Raw genomic sequence first — 21,006 nt, 5'->3', positions numbered from 1 at the left:
AAAATACCCTTCCTTACTGCTATAGAAAAATGGTAATTTCCGATCAAATTTGATAACGTTTCGCTCTACATCTGAATAATTTTTCGTTTCTCTCCGGGAAAAAAAAAGCAATGTAACACTTTCACACAGTGAGGTGAATACATCCTAATACATGGGATCCGAAGAATCGTATCGTGTGTTTGAAGGGAAAAGAAGTTTGAGAACGAACGAAATTTCTCGAGCTTATTCCATTAAGCAAATGCGTATACCGCTCGAAATACGGAGTCACATATCAAGAAGAGACAGTGAAACAAACGCCTCGCAGCAAGATAAAGACTCTTATACATACATACCAAGAACCAACCAAACCAACAAGATCAATCAGCCGCTTCGTCATTGGACCAGGGGGAGAAATAAAAAAAAAAAGTAGAAATCGAGCAATACCAGGGAAAAAATAGTATAGACCTAGTCATCCATTGGTCATACCCGACGGCAAGCAAGCAACCTTCTGATTCGATTTGTCAAAGTTTCGCGAATCACTCCTGCGACAAAATGGGACAAGAGAAGTCGGGAATAGGAATACGTGAGCTGCGTCCGAGAATCTTGATCACAAATGCAGGACAGCGGCCGTAACTCTGTATGTCAATTGCCTTCTCTCTCACACACACACATCCGTCCGCTCCCGGACTGTCCTGGACAGAGAGAAAGGAGTAGTTATCCAAAGAAAAAAAAAGAGACAGTGGCGTAGAGTAGAGGAAACCGGATACCCTAGAGTAGGGCATCGTCCAGCTGCCGAAGCGGCAAAAGGCGAACGTTACCAAATAGATAATCACGGACGTTAGAGAAGATATATATATAAAGCCACGAGGGACAGTACAATGTATAAATGAGCTAGTGGATGGAAGTACGAACAAAAATAAAATGCCAGTTCCTCCGCACGAAAGAAAAACACTAGTAATACGTAAGGTGTTGAGTCACTTGCACAAGTTTTTCCAAGATTACTTTTCCCTCCTGCTCCGGCGTGAGTGGAATCTGAGAAAAATGAGCCGTGCCCGGAAGTCCAGGAAATGAGTACGGCCCATGAAAGTTTATGAGGGCCCTGCGGCGCATTTTTATATATTCCACGTTTTACTCCAACAGGAACAACATCCACGAGAAGTGTCTGTAGTGTGAAGTGGACGATATGGGAATTAAGGAATCGTTTGGTGCTTTTCGTACTAGCACGGTGATTTCCTGCATGCAAACCTTATAATATAAGGCAGGCATATGCTCCCCTGAAACACCCAGAGTGCTCGACGCTCGTGTCCGACTTCGTGCTCGCGGCCACTTGAACAATGTCCCCAAGTGAACACGTTATACAAAATGCATTGAAGGATTTAAAATCGTCCTAATATCATGCGTTGGTATGTCAAATTTGTCGTAAGGGTGCTGATAGGTATAGGCAGAGTGTTTGCGGCTGGGAAGGGGGGGGGGGGGTTTCGGGTTTGCTGACCGTTGATGACGTGGGGGGCGGGGCGTTGAATAATGCTTGCGTCATCAACCACTTTTTATAGAAATATGAAATATTCTTAATGACATCCTAAAACGGGGGAAAAACTGGCTGAATGAATGAATGAATGAACGCTAGCGTCTCTGCCACCGGACTTATCCTGTTGCCGAGATCTCTTCCAGCCCAGCTTCGTGGCAGAGTCTGGAACAAAGTGAGTGCACCTAACAGTCTGAGTGTGTAGCTAGCGTCGTGTGCGATATTTCAGTGTTGCCATCTATACTTCAAATTGTGAGTGAAATGTAATGAATATTTGTAACGTTGTAGGCCTGTTGCTCTCTGTGGCGAGACTTCTTAACGGGGAGATCGGCTCGCATTCGCGCCTTGAAGTTGAAAACCTCAAAAAACCAACTTCAGCCGACCACCACTGTTGCGCAGGTGGGGGTTGAACCCGGATCCTCGCGATGCGAGTCCGTCACTATGGCCACAGCGGCGGGAAAAACTGGCTAGTTTGTGGGCACCTGAACTCATTCGCCCTTTACAGAACTACTTAAGTGATCTCTAAATGTTCCGCAAATCCTTCAAATGATCTGGAAATGTGTCGCGGGCAGCTTCAGAGCACTGGAACTGTGCCGCGAGTCACTCAACTGATCCGTAATTATGCTGCGGCTCACTCAGATGATGCGTAATCATGCCGCGAATCGTTTAAAGCCTTCTGGAACTGTGTCGTGGGTAGCTTGAGTGATCTGCGAATCTGCCGCTTAGTTTATTTTCACAGAATTAGGTTTGAGGTGGTGGACCACATCAGATAGCCCCGAACGTCGCATCTGATCTGCGAGACATGGGTTTAGCTAATATGGCTTAGCATATTAGCCCCCCCCCCCTCCCGCATACGTCTCTGATCCCAATATCCCTTTAGGGATAGGGGGCAGAGCTGACAAAATTTTGCTGAAAAGGGTAAAAAATGGCTAATAATCTGCTGACATAATACTTGAACGGTCCCTAACCTGCAGATGGAAATTATGCTTTATGCTGTAAATTATGCAATAATGTCATCGTGTCGTCCGTAGTGACGTATGAGATAATTCCATTCGCCGACAATGAAATAAAAGAATGGAAGGAGGTACTTAACCACGTTTTTGTATAAAAATTGACGGTTCTTCAACTTGTATCTACAGAGATACCTCGCTACAACGATACTCGATATAACGCTAGATCCCTCTACAACAACATTTTTTTTTTCAAATCTTCTTTGGAATTGCCTGTAGTCTAATGTTAAACTACTCTCGATACAACGATAGCCTTTACTACGATAAATCCGTCGATAACGATACATCGAATTTTTTTTTTTTTTTTAAATCGCTACAACGATGTTTTTTTATTATTTGCTGAAAATTATTTTGAATTTGATTTTAACTTGTTTTCGCTCTTTTTAATACGTCGTATTACATCGGTATTTTGCACCACAGGATCAACGAAAGCGCTAAGGAAGTATTGTAATTGGTGTTGCTATTTTCTGTATATGGCATGGCAGTGCAACGCAGTAAGCAAATTACGGGGGGCAATGCATCTACCTGAATTTTATTAATCAACTAATCAATTAAAATTTTTTTGAATGAATACATGAAAGCACATTTTCTAGAGGTATTAATTCAAAAAAGATGGCAACAAAAGCATAAGTTTGATGACGTGATGGCACTGTTGCCTCTCGATATAATCATAATCCCACTACAACGATAATTTTCCGTAAGCCGGAGAATATCGTTACAAGGAGATTACAGTGTATATAGACGCCATCTATATATGGTTTTAAAACTTTTTCCAAAATAATTTTAAATATGCCTATTCCAGCCCGTCAGAAAAAAAGAAAAACAGCAGATAATTCACAACCGTATATAATCAGCACTAAGAAACCCCCGATGTTTTTCTCAATGTTAAGAAATCCGTGTATTATAGACGTTTAAATCGGAAGTTTAAAGTTGAAAGGTTTTAGTTTAAAGTCCTTCCGGGACTTTGGTTTGACCAGCGTCCCCTAAGATGTAACTAGCTCCATAGAGACAGTTTCTTCTCAAGAAACACAATATTAGCGTGGCACCCTACTACTTTGACCTTTGAAGACCGGACACACCCCGCTTCCCATCTCAGAGAGATATCGAAGCGTTCCCGAAGGATGGGTGTATCCGGAAAGTTTTATTATAAACACCCTACTACTACTTAGCAGTGCATGCAAAACACTCATCTTCTATCATGAAGAGCTGGCGCAGAATGCGTTAAAAATGCGTATGTAACAAAATTGAGCGGCACACCCTGCTAGACTTCCCACTTTCAAACATTTTCTATTCCAAGGTCAAGGTTTGATTCTGTCTTTGAGCAGAACATTGCAATTGTCTACAGAACATTGCAATCAGTGACATGGAAAATAACTGCAGAGCACTCAATGAACATTCCAAAATAGATATTTTCAAAATGCAAGTTTTCTCACGGCTCCGGTACGTAAACTTTTGTACACAGATGGTGTATAAATTCCCTGTGAACATGCTGGTCAATCGTATAACTGCAATATTCCAAAGGATTTCTGTGATAGGCCGAACTTTTGGAGAGTACGGAACCCTTCATTGGTTTGGAAACGTGTCGCAGGCCTCTTAATTAATCTGCAAATGTGACTCGCCTCTCAGGTGACCTTAAAATATGCCGCGAACCACTTGAGTAATCCAGAAATGCGCCGCGGGTAGTTAGAGAGATCTGAAAAGTACCGCGTCACTCTGGCGATCGGAAAGTGCGACACAGCCCGTACCAGATTGATTTGGAAACATTAATTGATCTGGGAATGCGCTTCGAGTGGATTCTGTTGATGTGGAAATGGGTCAAAAGTCACTTAATTAAGTGATCTATTAAAATGCCGCAAACCACTTAAGTGAGTTGTGAATGGGTCAAAAGCCACTTAAGTTATCTATAAAAATGCCGCAGGCCACTTAAGTGAGTTTTAAACGAGACGCGAGCCGCTTAAGAATCTGTAAGTGCGCTGCGAGCCACTCAATTGATTTGCATATGTGCGTGGGGCCGCTTAAGTGATCTGTGTATGTGTCGTTAGCAGCTTAAATGATGTGGAAAAGTGCCACGGGTCACTTAAGTGGTTGGTTATTTGTTACGGGCCACATCAAATGGCTCCGACAGCTTCATTTGGTCCCCGTGCCATGAGTTGAGCATGCGTGATTTAACTGTTCAGAAATTTTCGATGGCATTTGATCGGCATCCCCTGTTGTATGGGGGGCGATTCCCATTCCAATTTCCACGAAAAATGCTAACAACCGAACTCCATAAATCCACACACCATGTGAAAAATCCATTGTTTCAGCGTTTTTACGAGGGCACGCGAACGATATTTCACAGCCACCCGTAAAACATACCATCTATTACACAGCCTATTAGAACAAAAATTTGTCTTCCCGGGATGCATCAGCATACAACAACAACAGCCCATCATCCATCATCAGTATACCTTATAAGAAACCATCTAACATTGGCGAGCGGCCAATTCGGGAATTTCAACTGATCCCACAAAATATATATATATATATATATATATATTTAGGATTATTTAATACCAAAAAAAAGAGGAGTTTTAATAATCTTGGAGCAAAAAACAAGAAAGTTTCCAAAAGGATCTCCTTATCAAAAAACCGGAGAAGAAAAATTTTTCGGAACAGTTTATCGACCTGATGTATTCAAGGCGAGAAGAGGTAACAGAAAAAAAAATAAATCAATACACCTTTTATAGGAGAACAACGGCCGGGAAATAGCTATTTTTTTTTCCCCACCTTTTTCCGGATATTTTTTCCCATTTATCCTCAGTCAGACGAAACGGAAAAATATTTCGAAATTTCCCGAATAAAAACTATATTAAGGAGGACTTATTTTCTACATTTCTTTCCCTTCTCCCAGGTGATTACATGCAGCGAGAAGGAAGCGTTAACAGCTTTTGAATGATATAAAAATATTTTTGTGAATCACTTTAACTAGATATGAATCGATATTGCAGATGATAGATCGACTACTGACGATTAGTTTTGACTTAGTATGGAATCGAAGTAGGTAGCGGATTTTAATACAAATCCGAAGGAGTATTTCTTTGCAAAGAGCGATGCGTTCATTGGATATTTGTTACTACGTTATTTATATGGGTTGTAGATTGAAATATGAGAGTTTTAGAGTAAATTACGTGAAAGTTTAGTCCATGCAGGGAAGTCGGTAGTCAGAAATTCTGGAGTGGAGTACGCGAAAGTTATGGAAGAAAAATTACGCAGTTATGGATGGGAATGATGTAAAGTTAGAGAAGGAATTTCAGCAAAGTTGTTGGAGGAAATACAGCAAAATTATGAAAGGAAATTAAGCACAGTTACGGAAGGCAATTAGGAAAAGTTATAGATGGAAATCAAAAATATTTATATTGGGAAGTTACGACGAAATTATGTAGAATAGTTACGGTAAAGTTATGGAGGAAAGAATAGAAAAATTATATGGAGAGGATCAAGAAAATTTCCTCATGGAGTGCAACTAAGAAAAAAGTACGCAAACTGCCAATTAAAATTAAAAACGAAAGAAATCTCTCAGGAACTTACGCAAAAATTATGCAGACAAAAGACCCAGAAAAATAAACAAAAGTCAAGAAAAGTTGAACAAATTTCTAGAAAAATGAAGGAAAAAGTGGGGAAAATCAAGAAGAAAAATATTGAGCAAAAGAGATTGTGCGAAACAAAATCAAGGAAATATATGCGAAATCAAGAAAAATTAAAACAAAAGTTAAGAAAAATATTAGGCAAAAATTCAAGTAGAAATATTGTAGGTGGTAGACCCTATTAGGCAAAAAAATCGAGAAAAACATTATACAGCAATATCAAAGTAAAAAAATATGGAGCAAGATTAAGGGAAGTAACGGAGCATGGTCTATAACTTGAAAAACGATTATTAGCATCATTTAAAAGTATAATTAAACGCAACTGATGAAAGCTATGGCAAAGGTACGCAACACGTTCACAAAAAAATTAAAATCGAGCACAAACTATTTAAAAAATTACACAGAAAATGCACAAGCAGAAAATTAAGGATAAAGAAAAATTAAAAAGAGTAGAACCAAGTAGAGATTTCAAAGTAAACAACGTAAAATAGATGAAGTAAAATAGAGAAAAAGTCCAAAAACAATCGAAAATTTTTCTTCAAGTAAAAATGTGAAATTGATGAAATCAAATGCACCTAAATATTATGAAACGAATGACGTATAGGTTTACGCAGTCAATATCGTAACCAAAGCAAACAAATTAAAATTTATCGTTAAGGAATCTATAGAAGTTTGCTAAAATTGAATTACGCAAAAATTCGCCTGCAGAGGGGAGAGGTCGGTAATTTATTTACCTCCGAGCCAAATAACGATTAATTATTCAGTTAATTCAAGGGAAAATTCGTGGAGTACAAATTGCGCAAAATGTGAAAAATAAATTAGGTAATTTAGTTATGTGCAAAAGAAAAGAGCCAATTATTAGATGGTTAGTGATACGCAAAGAAATAAGTAACGGAAAAAGTCATAGAATGAAAACTGATAAAATTTTAATGAATGTTATCCATCACGTAATAATCAGATTTTCCTGAACCACAAAGTCCAGATTTTTCGAGATTTCGTTTGATCGAAAAATGCAAAATTACATAGATCAATACTATAATACTGATTTAAACAAAGAAATGTATGTATAATAATCAGAATAGACAAGTATCAATATATATTGGGTTCTCAAAATGGAGTTTGGTACGAAGAAATAAGATCATGTTTAACATGTTTGAAGTGTTTTTGCAATTTAAAAACAAACAAAAAAATATAATGAATTATTTTAGTAGATGAAATCAATTTGACGTATGATATCAATAATATTCAGCATGAATTGATTATATATTTATCATTTCTAATAATATATGACTGAATATTATCAAAGGTAAAAATTACGAAAATTATTTTCATGATTTATTGTTTTATGGATTTAAAATGAGGAATAACAGCAGAGATTTAGTAGGTACTATACAAAATTCGATACCTTTAATACTAATGGATTCATGTAAGGTAAATTTTGTAAATGTGTGTGTGTGAAGTGAGAAATATTCCGAGTATGTAGCGCGGAAACTTTGGCTCGATTCCGCGGATAGCCGCGCTGCCTTCGGGAAGATCAAACTCGGTCGTTGGAAAATCACTAGCACAGTCATTTTTCCTGCATCGCAATATATGTTTTTTGGTTTTTTTTGCAAGTAACTCACCTCTGTGGTGCCGAATCCTTCCGCAGCACACTTCGTTGGGCCCCCAAGGGTACCTCGGATGATGCCGGTACCCTAGGGCTAGGCCACTAAGAACCATGGCCAGCGATAGGGCCAGCATTGCCGACTCTTAGCACGGGAGGGTATCCTTTCCTCACACTCGCGAGAAAACCTCTCACTGGACATACACTCGCCAGGCAGGCATCATCATGACTAACTGTGGAAACGGAGATTCGGGAGGGAAAAGCCCTCCCCCCCCTGCACCCCCTCCTTCGCCCCTGTGTGGCAGTTTCTGCTTCACGGCATCGGTGCACACAGCGCTGAGGATATAAAAAAACATTACAGTGGGAGCCTCCGATTACGGTACTGTTCGCGCCATCTGTCGGCTGGAATTCGAAACTCTCGTTTGATACATCTCCGGTTGATATTTTCGAATGAATTGAAGGTGAAAAAACAAGCACATAAATTTCTTTTACGTTTTTTTTTGTAATTCGTATAAATAAATCAATTAGCTATAACACACATATAATAATTAATTAAACCATTAATATTCCAATAACTTATAATTTTACAATATTAAGTAAAAATTAAATTTTATTATTTTCAGTTCCAAGGCTAAATTTTAAAATTTTCAGCTAGAGACGCTGACGTAATCCCCATCAACCTCCATGAGTAGCATGAAACTGTTATTGAATTTGACCCGGACGCGGTTCCCATACAAGACTTGTGGCTTTCACCGGCACGTGACTTTCAAAGTCCCTACATATGAACGCCATAGGCTTGACCGCCGCAACCTACCACGAGTAGGGGGGGGGGTGTCCTTATACATATCAAGAGGAATTTTCATACTGAGACAGTTGATCTTCCTTCGCCCACAACTTGTGAGGCCATCGCCATTAGGGTAGATAGATGATATAACCGCTCACAACCCCGGACTAAAAGCGATATTTATAAGCAACGGTAATAAGCCCATATTTGTAGCTGGCGATTTCAACTCTTAAACGCCAACTTTTCAATAGCATCACAACAAATCAGGATGGTAGGGTGCTCACCATTTTTTGTGTCATTCAAATATGATTGACGTTCGTGCACCGCAATCACCTACATATAATCCCTTCAACATGCAGCATAGGCCAGACGTACTTGACTTTGGTTTGACAAGAAACTTACTACAGGGAGTCACCATTGAGGTGCTCAGTGCTCTCGGATCTGACCATTATCCAGTACTACTCGTGATTGACAGTGGTATCACTAATCAAATTCCATACATGCTTCGTACAGATTGAACTAAATTGGCCTTTCGTAAGGGTAAGCACTCAGCGCTAATTGCCATTATGATACTTAGAAGGTTTCTCTCCCACTTTATACATATGGTTCACCACAGCTACCTCAGGGATAGGACATTTCAGGTTCGTATCAAAAACGCTCTCTCTACTTGACGCCCACTTAAGGCATCTATTTGTCAAGGGTCTGTAATTGGCCCAATAATTTTCAATATTTTTATTAACAACTTTCCGGCTCCACAAAGAGGAATCTTAGCTTCTTATGCTGACGACTCGAAAATTCTTATGACATCCAGGGACCCTAAGCAAGCTCTAAGGAACTTGCAAGAAATGGTCTTAAGGGTCGAGCTCTGGCATCAGCTACATGCAGTGGTCTTAAACGAGAGCAAATGTAACTTTATACGGTTTGCAAGAAGGCAACTCCCACCGAACACCACTATCACAGTGGGGCATACTATATTACAACCCAAGTCTCAGACAAAATATCTTCGTCTTATTTTGGATAAACAGCTCAGTTTCAAAGCTCAGATTCATGCGGCAAAAGTTCGAGCCGCTAAGACCCCTTTCACACGGAGCGGATGTGGGTCCGCATACCCTTTCACATCGTCCGCATCTTTAGCGCAGAAATTCCAAATTTCTGTGATAAGTAAGCCACAACTTATCGAATTCATTTTTTATAATATCTCACAATTTATTTGACATATACCGACTCTCTGAGTGCAGCATAGGCTGTAAATTTTATTATCTTTTGTTGACACGCCTATTATACACGTACACTCACACACTCAACTATCACATACCAACAGTTTCTTAACTTCTTTATCCAGCTCGTACGGAAGCAGCATCGAACAGGGAAGCTTATGGCAGTTTTAAGCCGGGTTTTCCTAGGAGCAGAATTTCTGCGCTGTGTGCAGCGTGAAAATGCTGATTGGTTAAAAACCTGAAATTCAGGTTTTTTTTGAACAATCATCGTTTTCACGCTGCAAATGTTGTGGAAACCTGCTCCTAGGAAAACCCGGCATTAAAGACTAGGTACGCCCTGAGAAAATGTATCTACCTCAGTCAGTCATTTTTTTAGCTGTTCTGGAATGATTTTTAGGTGCAGATTGCAAATCCGACCTAAAAAAGAAACAGCCACCACATCTAGTTTTTTCTTAATTAGTTGGTTTTTAATTTTGAATATCTTTCCAAATTTACATATTTATGCTGTACATGTAAAATAATACTAGAAATCATTCAATTTTGCTATCTAAAACAAAAGGAATGGCAACACTGATTTCATCTCTAATCGCAATCTGACTCCGGTTTTTTTTTAAATTGGAAGAGAAACACAGGATTAATGTTTATGTCCGACCCTTTGGTCAAAATATGGAGCTAAGTCAATATCGAAAATGCATTTAATGTTCCAAATAGCTTTTGTTGCTAGCCCTTCACGTCAAATTATGGCTGATCAGAGATGAAAGCGGCGTTAGGGGATACTTATGCTCCTCCCAAGCCGATTAAAAACATTTTGTGAAAATAAATAAAATATCGAAAGACAAAATAGATTTATCAGCTGTACTAACTACTTTCTGTTAACTTTTTGAAGGTTAACAACTAAAATTTTATCTGGACGAAAATCCTTGTGATTTTCCCGGCCCCTTAAACCTTTTGTGACCCTTCCTAAGTCGATTCTGCGTACACCCCCCCCCCCGGAGCTGATGTAGAACAAAATAAAGGCTACCAGGTTACTCGCACTTAAAAGAACAATTTTCCGAAATTAAATGAAACAAAACTGAAAGGAGAGGTATTTGCATTTCCATTGGTAAGACAATATCTGTCAGTGTGCCGAAGGCTCCACATGAAGAGACTGTATGCCCGAGTACACCGTATTTTCCAATACCCGCCTAATCCAGAGGGGCAAGATTAAAGGTGGTGTCGTTATGATATACAAGCAGTTACATGCGTAACTTTTATATAAGCCAGTGTAGCTTTACTCATTATTTCTCTTCTGGATCTCGGTTGTAGAAAACTATGTAATAATACCGTTCTTCGGGGTTTTTCAAAGTGTGCGTCGGGGTTCCTAGGGATTATCGTGGTGAGCTGACGATGTTGATATGTGCAAATTTTCAAGCTTCAAAGTGGATTTTTCATGAATGCACAACATCTATTAAACCATTTACAGGAGCCTCACACATATACGATGAAAAGGGCAAGGGTCAAAAGATTGAGAACCCCTGCCGTATTTTATTAAGCATTTTATATAACAACAGTGTCATGCAGAGATGATGACATAACCTGCTTCAGAGCACACACACAAGGATAGCAACGCATTTCCATTCAATAAAATACTTTCGAATTAGAACATGATGTCGGAAGCACTCATAATGCAGTGCATTCGGAACGAATCGGATGCAAACAGACTCCAAGGAGCAATGAGAAAAATGCGGAAACTAAAATTCCGATACGAATGGATCCACGGTCAAGGTGCAGCAAATAGCAGAAAAACAGAACATTCAATAATAACTACCAACATCCCATCCATTTACCTACCAGGAGATAGAGAGGAATCTGATCGGCTCCACCATAAATCGAGCCACTGACGTGGAAACTCGCGACAATTAGGGCGGAAACGATGATGGAACAACGCGCAAGAGCTCGAGGACGAGCGAGAGAGAGAGCGGCCGAAACAACAACGGACGGAATGGACTGGTACTTCCATTCCACCCTCACTACTAACCTATTGTTGTGTATCTTATTACTGGACGGTCCATGGATTTGAGCCAATTCCCCAAAACACGTCCTACCCGGCTCTATCACTCTGTGTACAAAACCTCTCAATATCTCTCAGTACGAGTAAGTGTGTGTGTGTGTGTAGGTGGCACTCTCTCTCTCTCTCTGTCTGTCTGTATCTCACTGTGCAAAAGCGACGGGGGTTATTGCTAATATTCATCACGGAACCATTGTCCTTGGCAAAAGCGAGGAACGGAGGAAACCGGAGAATCTCGGATACTGTCGGAGATTACCGTCCTCTGGAACGAGGCACTTTCCGAGGAAGATTTTACTCCTACATACCAGACTGTAAACTGAGCAAACGTAACGCTAAAGTCATTAGCCAACATTCGTCTGCCCCCTCCCCTCCACCTGACCATGTCCAATCTGGTATCAAGTAATTCGGTTGTTCACCAATTTCGACGTAATCGAGTCCCGAATATTCGCCTACACTCAATACACACCATACATGTTTTGTAAACATAACTAGGATCCCTTCCAAATGGTTTGCAATGACTGAATAAACATATACGGGAAATGCGTTGAAATTATAAGGGCTTTGGGTATGTGAAACGCAGGAATTATATCGAATATGAAGTTATCGATACAAATTCTAAACGATATACACGTACAGTTCAGGGATATTGTAGCTCATTGTGCAGTGAATTGATAATACTTAAAATCACAAACATTCACACAATCTTCTCAATAGTCATGATTGATTAACATTTGAAAAGGAACGGCACATTGGGATCGGGAATTTTAGAAGTGAATATTGCGTGTATATGAATAACATCTAATTCATGGATTGTTTTGTGTATAAAAGTGGATCATTAGCAAAAATAGCACAATTATTAAGATTTGACAATTGTCATTCAAGAGCCGTAAAGACACTAAATTCCAACTTGAATGTCCAACGAATATGACTAAATCAGAAATGAAACGCGGATTATGGATATTTGAAACGACAGGTCACTCGGATAGAAGTTTGCGATCCGAATTTGACAATTATACCATCCAATTGCCTTCGTATAATACGGAGATGTTATTCAGCGCATTTGTGTCTCGAGAGCCATGAAAGACCCTTTGCGCAATCAAGCTTCAGTAATGAACCTTTAATGAACCAATCGGTACGTATCCAAGAGGAATCTGACCAATTAAAATCAACCAACCCGAATGCAGATAGAAATCGCACGTCTTAGAGATTCTCATCATAGGCTATTCACAAAACCCTACAGCTATGATGACCGGACTTATAGTAGACTATACTAATTTACAATTTATGTGATCTCACACTTGCGTATCACGGGTACGACTCTGGGATTACAAAAGGTATTTCGTTACCAATTCTCATCTAGATAATGTTTCCCTTCAACGAGTGAATACTGATCGTCAGCCAGTACATCGAGGCATAATACGACAGACTGTATAATGAATTCTTTTGACCGATTTTGAAGATTCGTATTAGAAACTATTGTCAAAATTATTCTGGGGATATCCGAGATGCGCGATTGCTCTCAAAAATCCAGGAGACATTTTTGGTGATAACATATTCCACGGTGTTTTACCATGTTCGTGGCGATTGTGGTAATCATCTGTGATTAGAATTCAACAAGGATATTTATTTGGACCACTTCTGATAATATGTATCGGTTACGGTAAATGTTATGATTCGGTAATTATGCAAAATAACTGGTTATTATGCATACTTACCAATTATCTCGGTATGTTTGATAAATTTCTCTGTTTTACCGGCGAAATATATATAATACCAAAGCGCCGTTGTTGGCAAATTTGATAAATAATGAAAAAAAAAATAGAACTTTCTGCGGAGATTATGCATGCGTCGTTGGTAAACTTGGTAAATACCTGAAATTTATCAGCTTTATCTGTGATTATGCATAATACCCTAGGGCAATTATTGAATTTGATAAATATGAAAGAAAAAAAAAATCCGAATTAGTCTAGCATGCGGAATGAATACAGTCGGACCCCGATATAATAACAAATTACAAGATCGAACCCAGATATAATGATATAATACCTGTAAACTATATCGTATTGTAGGATTTATTATGTTTACCAACGACGCGACCTCTGGGTATTGCGCACAATCACCGGTATAAATGATTAACTTAGGAAAATCTATCAAACTTACCAAAATGCTCGGCAATAATGTAAAAAAACCGGATTTATCGCACACACACACATTAACCGTAACATATCTACATCAACTGAAAGACACATTCCTTTGAGGGATTGCTAACGAATAGCAGCATGCCAGAATGTGTTGTGTACCTACGTATATCTGAGAGGTCTACACGTTATTTAAATATATTTTTTTTTTCTAATTGGAAATACGCCTCTAGTATCAACAGTTCACCAGTAAAATGTGGCCTTAAAACCGGTAAAATCGGCACTAGATACGTACTCAGACAGACAGGCGCACACACACACACACACACTTTCGGCATAACTCACTAGGTGGTGTATTGCCCATGGCGAGAGACACTTCCTCACCACCCTGTGTATATCCATATCGTATACTTGTATTTTAACATTCTTATTTATTTCGGACATTTTCGGCGAGACACCTTGCATATTTAAGTGAGAGATAATCCGCCCTTTCGCAATTTAGTAGGCTGTGAAAATCATATCTAAATTGACAAAAAATCGAAAGCTATTCTATAGGAAATTCTATAAATAATCCTCATACGTTATAACACCAAAAAAATCTCCATTAAAGAAAGGAAAAACAACCGATAAACGGGGAAACAAAAGAGAAGAAACGGCCCTCCAAGTAATACAAAACATCATCAAGATTTCGATCCTCGACGCAAACGACGGGAAGAGAAATAAAGGAGTATTCAAGAGTATACAAGGCGGCAACAAGTTGATCCTTTCACATCCTTAACTCAAATCGTGGCGAGGTTAAAAAGGACCCCAAAAAAAATAGGAGATTCTGGAGATCCAGGAGAAAGAAAGAATAAAGACTCCGAGTATATAACAAGGGAAAAAGCTAAGAAAGTTGTGCTTGTTAGAGGGGAAAAAAAACCCCCTCTTACGCAGTAAGGTGAGTTTAATGGACTGGATGTTCTTAGAATGGATTCGAACTTTTAACGAACGGATGTCGGAGCCATTCGTTCCCTCCATCTTTTTTCTCTTTTTCCTATCCTTTCTCACCTACCAACCATTTTTACTTTATCCCTAGTTTTATTATTTTATATGCTTTCCCCCCTTCTACCTCCAGTACTTTATCGCAATGACCGCTTCCAACATCGCCATGGTCACTCGGTCCAACTTCTCCCTACGCAAGTCGGTCTTTACCTTCTTTTCGATTCTTGTACTAACTGATGTCGTAAAGATTCGCCGACTCGAGAAGCTGCTGGAATGTATGTGGACCGGAGCGATCATTAAATCGGGATTTGTCCCGACTTATTTTTTTCCGTGGGGGGGGGGGGGGGTTAGACGGATCTGATTGGGATCATAAATGGAAATACAGTTGAACTCGGTTAAAACGTCGATAATGCAGTAGTAGGTATCAATCCAGGCTGTTTCCATATACTGTCGAGAATCTCGCTGTTGACCCTCTGTAGTTCATCCCCATAAAAACGCATTGAAATATCACAAATGCAGATATAAATGGGTGCCATTAGGATCTTTTTAATTGCAACAATACATCAAAACAAGAATGTAATTAATTAGCGTTTCTTTTTACTAGTGAAAATAGTAAGTTGAGCGTAAAATATACAGCCTGTATTGATTTTAATGTTATCTATAAACAGAATAGAATCTTTGTTAGCAATACAATATATCACTTTGATGCCATTTTATAAATCTCTGAACACGTAAAATTTGTCAGCTCTCAAAACAAGGAATCAACTTTTTTTAGATAAAAAAATTATTGTACTTATACATAGCCGTATTTTGTGCTGAAATGACACTAAAATATGTGCATTAGAAAATTATAAACAAAAAATAGAAAAGAAATTGGTATAACGGGCTTTTTTAAACCATGTATTAGCTATGTATATTCAAATATACACGAGATCAAAGAGGGTTACACTAATGGGTTACACGCATTACACTAATGCTTACATCTCATGCGTGACTTTTTTTTTTACAACACCATGTTTTTCGTTTTTGAGTTTTCCTAAGAAAATATCAGAATTTGAGCTTGAACACACAATATTGAAATAACTCATTTCAGTTGGTGAAAATGATTATAAAAACAGAATTAGTTACGAAATTGTCAATCACTGTACGTAATCAGAAACAATACCAATTTCTTGTTCGCCATGGTGACCTGGCATCTAGGATATTCAACACCTTGCCGTATGGGGGTTTTTCTATTCGATTTTGATATACAATGCAAGTTGCAAGTATCTCTAGGAAATGGGGTATTTTTTATTCTGTTTGATTAATGCATCTCTTTCTAAACTGGGTCTCGATCTGTGAAGGCAGGGGTGGCTCTAGGGCTCCCAACGGTAGCGCAGGCGAGAAATCAGGAATAACGAAAAAAATATGCAGAAAAACTTAGGGAAAACAATATTTGACTTGAAAAATTCAAATTACGAATGATATAAAATACAATGCGTATACAAATTCGGAAGTTTTCATGCTCATTTAATTGGTGCGTATTATACGCTGATGGTGGCCCCGACACATGTTTCGAATCGTTCCCATTTGAAGATGCTTCTGAGACTCGCTTCTCCAAAGCATACATCAGAGGCAAAAAAATATATATTATCATTACTAGCATCACACTTCAGATTTAAATGTATCCAACATCTGTGCACACAAACACCTCTCGTTAGAGGCAGTAGAAGCACTGCTAATATTTGTGCATTAATTTTTCGAAAATGCCATCATTCATTGGTGGAGTTTCTTTTCCCCGACGGCAAGGGTTCATTTCATTCTCAAGATACCTGATGATGATGTGATGTCTACCATCAGAATTGAAAGAACGTAAAGATGAAAACTACCAACGACCAAAACCATTTCTCCCTAAACTCTTTCAATCTAATTTATACGTCATACCAGTATCTAACCTAATCTAGGTTGACGATTCCTTCAATATCGTTATAACCGAGTTCGACCGACAAGGTTTACAAAACCAACAAACAGAATTTCAATTCTGCGCCTCAACAATCACTTTCGGAGAGAGAGAGAATGTGTGTGTTTACCGTGGTTTCCCTAACATTGCGTTTCAGACATGCATAGGCCTTTATAATGGTTTGTCACTTTTTCAATTTTCTCCCAGTAACGAGGCTTTTTGAATAGACGTCATAATACTCACAACTATCACTTTGAGGGCCACTCAAAGGGTGATCTCCATAGAAATCAGTGTTAAAATTGCCGATTTTACTGGACAAATGCGGAAATTTTGTGGGATTTTCCACCACATCAATAATTTTAGAAATTGTATTGAATTCTCGATTTTCGAAATATCGAGTTCGCTTAGAGATATACGAAGCCCTGGAGATTAAATATGAAGTAATTAGCCGGGGCTACTTTTGAGTTGGACATCAATGGAATAACATTGATTTCAACCGTTTATTTATATCTTCTCAAACATGAAAATTGATGTCTGCGTATTGTGCTTTTAATATTCAACTGCATAAATTAATATAGGTTAGGATGGTTTAAAATTAATTTTGCGCCCGTAAAGTACATCGAATAAATTTGAACAAACAGAATTGCTTAATATTCTTGAAAAGAAAACTGAATAGTGTTAATAATATCCCATCACGCGCCATTCATAAAGCGTAACACTGCATTCATATTCATTAATCCATTCAAGTCTTTTGCACGGGAGAAAATCAGAAATTATACACACCACAAACGGCAATCACCGAATGCTATAATTACAGGAATGCAAGGAAAAAAAAAATCATTCAAGTACTTAAAAGAATTAATGAATAAATTTCCCCTCCATATTTATAGAAAAAAAATTGTAATTTACAGGCGAAATTTCCCCTAAATTAAAATCCGCGATTAGCAAAGATGTACAGACTGATAAAAAAAAAATCTTTTTAGAGAGAGACTCTCTTTTGCCCCTAATTCGGAACTATTTTTTCCTTATTCTGGGGGGGAAAAACAAATGAGCAAAGGGATTTCGCCCATAGGGCTCTCGAGCACGTAAACGTTGAAAAACGTGTCATTTATTCAAAACGAAACGCTGTGTATATAACCCACCTCTCGAAAGTTCGAAAAGTTCTAATCACTCAACTCTCTCTCCCTCGTATCTATACCAAACCTAAAAAAACACACACACACACACACTTCTGGGAGTACTCGAATGTTAGCATGCATGCACGAGGCTCCCCCCGACCCCCCTGCTCCTACATTAACACTCACGTGGGTGCTGAGCCAGAATGGAAGACAAATTTTCCTCTCTCTCTCTCTTCCTAATATCAAAGACGGGTGAAATAGAGAACATCAACACGGGGATGTGTCCGCTACCCCACAACACACTACCTGCAACCGTTCCTCCAAATACACATGGTCATATCCCCCCCCCCCGCATTGCCCGTACATGCTACCTTGACATGCGACTCCGATACGCTATACATACACGATACGGCCACATCAAGCCTCTCGGCAATTAGCGGACGGGCCGGGAGGACGCACGCCTCAGATAAATAATGCATATTTCATGTCTCCTAATGAATTAGTAATAGCCCAGACGCGCCGCTTCCAGGGAACCATGGAGAGCAGAGTCGAGTGATGGGAGGGTAGATGATGAGCGTTCGCAAGATGCGAGAATAAAACCGCGTTTCTCCGCTTCTAACGTATCAGATGGAAGTCCTGTCGAATCTCCCATTGCCAGCCTTTCCTCCCCGGATCCTTTCAAATCAAAAACGATTCAAGTAACAAAATTTTTCGTTGGAATTCGTTTTCCGGGATAAGCACCGTATAAAACTTGCTAATCCTATTCCCGGGGAGTATCTTTGTTTTTCCTGGGTTTGGATTCTTTTGCTGCTTCCTCGTGGCATTAAGTTGGTGTTGTCAGGAATTTGCATAACCACCAGTTCACGAGCTTATCATGATTTTTGAAGAACTTATTCTAGAATTCCGTTTAAGACGTTCGCAGAGGGCATCAAATTTGAGAGACTTAATTTTTGTTTTAAATTCCTCTCCCCATAATATCATCGCTCGGAGAGATGACATGAACTTATAGTCGGCCCCCGATTAATCGAATATCAACGATTCCAGCGCACAATATTAAGTGGGTATCCGTTTATGCGGACAACAATCCGATTACCATTTTAGAACGTTAGTAGGCCTATAGTTTGCATATTGGATGAAAGATCGATATTAATAAAGCTTCTCGAATAAATAAGACATCAAAAATGAAATGAAAATTATATAATTTAATAATAATTAAATTATATAATTTAATTATTATTAATAATAATTAGTGGGCAGTGCCCCCGGGCACTGCCCGGGTTTCCTTCAATAAGGCTTTTCGGATGAGGATGGGATAACTTCAAGTTATCCCATCTCTGCCTGTTTTTGCTTCAAAAATGCTTAATTAAAGCTGTGGAATTTCTTCGATGTACTTTACGGGCCGGTAATTACTTTTAAAACACATCCTAAATCATATTAATTTATGCAGTTGAATATCAAAAGACAACACGGAAACATTAATTTTAATGCTTGAGAAAATATAAAGTTGAAATCAATGTTATTGCGTGGATGAATATCCAACTTGAAAGTAGGTCCGGCTAATTGTTTTATATGGGCTTCGTATCTCTAAGGGAATTCAATGTTTCAAAAACTGGAAATTCAGTTCAATTTTTAAAACTTATTGATGTGATGGAAAGTCCCACAAAATTTCCGTATTTCTACAGTAAAATCGGAAATTTTAATACTGATTTCTATGGATATCACCCTTTGCTTGACCCTCAAAATGATGCCGATATGATGACCATGACATCTATTCAAAAAGCCTCATTATTAGGAGGATTGAAAAAGTAAAAAGGGACAAACCAGTATAAGGGAATAAACTACTGTACGTAATACTGGCAGCATTGCCGAAGTTACAGACCATTGTAAAGGCATATGCATGTCTGAAACGCAATGTTAGGGAACCACGGTAACCAAAGTAAGCATTCCGAAAGTGATTGTTGAGGCCCGGAACAGTTATTTCCCGACAGTTTTTTGCCCATTTCAGGCATTTGCCCAGCTCTGACGAACTTTTAAAATAGCCTATCGTTTAAGTCGGGCCCCATTTGGTATATATATGTAAATTTGGCGATGATCGATCTAAAATTGTAGATTTGTATAGAGAACACGAACATGCACACACAGAAAATCAATAGATTACAACGATTAGAATACCTAGGATTTTCACTTTTCATTAAGAAAGTTAGCACCCTGTAATGGCGCAACACAGAGCGAAAGTAAAAAAATAAATGCACATGGTCTCTAATGCGTTTTTTAATGTGTGTTTGTGTGTGTTACATGTGTTATTTAAGTATTGTGTTGAAGGTCTGCCTGCTCTTGGCGGATACTTTTTCAAATGGGATTTTTGGTCATACTGTGGGCACTCGTAAGGATATTCCGGATGGTTGAAATATCGGTTGCAGACGCTTGAAAAGTGGACATTACAAACATTCAAAAAGCTATTTTGTATGCTTAGTAAAAAATTCCAGACGCTCGAGAGATTACAGACAATCAAAACATTATTCTAGACGCTCGGGAAAGCATTGCGGGCACTCAACATGGATCAAAGCAGAGAATAAGTGTTTACGGAAACGAAAAATATATCGAAATGTTTCTGCAAGACTGATTGAAGAGTTTACGTAAATATCAAAGCAGGCTGCGCATCAAATCAAGACCGAGACGTAAAGTTCATTATATTCAGGACGCAAATGTGACCTGGATTGCGATAGCTTCGGTCGTGGCCACTTCTGCAAGACATTATCATATGCAATATTTTGAAGTAAAAGATATCACAAAGCCTTGATCAACCTCTGTAATTATTTGATTAGAAACCAGCAGAGATCTGATTATTCCAAACAACTAGGTTGAAGACAATAAGATGCATCCAGCGAGTATTAAATGCGACCCCTCAGAAATGGATACGATCTCTTTTTTTGATAAACTTCCAAAGCTATTCCAGCATTCAGAGGAAGGCTATTTTGGAATAACCAAGCGAAATGTTGAAAACATTTCACATGCCCTGCACGTTTTAAAGTCAGAACC

General features: G+C 38.8%; 1 protein-coding gene across 3 annotated transcripts in view; it reads right to left on the bottom strand.

Moving 5' to 3' along the window:
• The window catches only part of LOC149071513 (semaphorin-2A-like), a 422,721-nt gene that overhangs the window by 62,892 nt on the left and 338,823 nt on the right, over window positions 1-21,006 (bottom strand). The window contains exon 1 of one of the 3 annotated variants that reach the window (XM_089247969.1): window positions 7,763-7,974. The exons of the other annotated variants lie outside the window; for them this stretch is intronic. Within the exon in view, the coding sequence (XP_089104095.1) occupies window positions 7,763-7,880 (118 nt within the window). The 5' untranslated portion in view covers window positions 7,881-7,974. Of the gene's footprint in view, window positions 1-7,762; window positions 7,975-21,006 lie in introns of those variants that run through there. 3 annotated transcript variants of the gene reach the window in all.

This window comes from Pholcus phalangioides, unplaced genomic scaffold (assembly GCF_987345545.1).
Source record: "Pholcus phalangioides strain wild (caught in Gottingen) unplaced genomic scaffold, Ppha-v1.0 ptg000018l_1, whole genome shotgun sequence".
Taxonomy (NCBI): domain Eukaryota; kingdom Metazoa; phylum Arthropoda; class Arachnida; order Araneae; family Pholcidae; genus Pholcus; species Pholcus phalangioides.
This window is presented reverse-complemented; position numbering and strand designations above follow the sequence as displayed.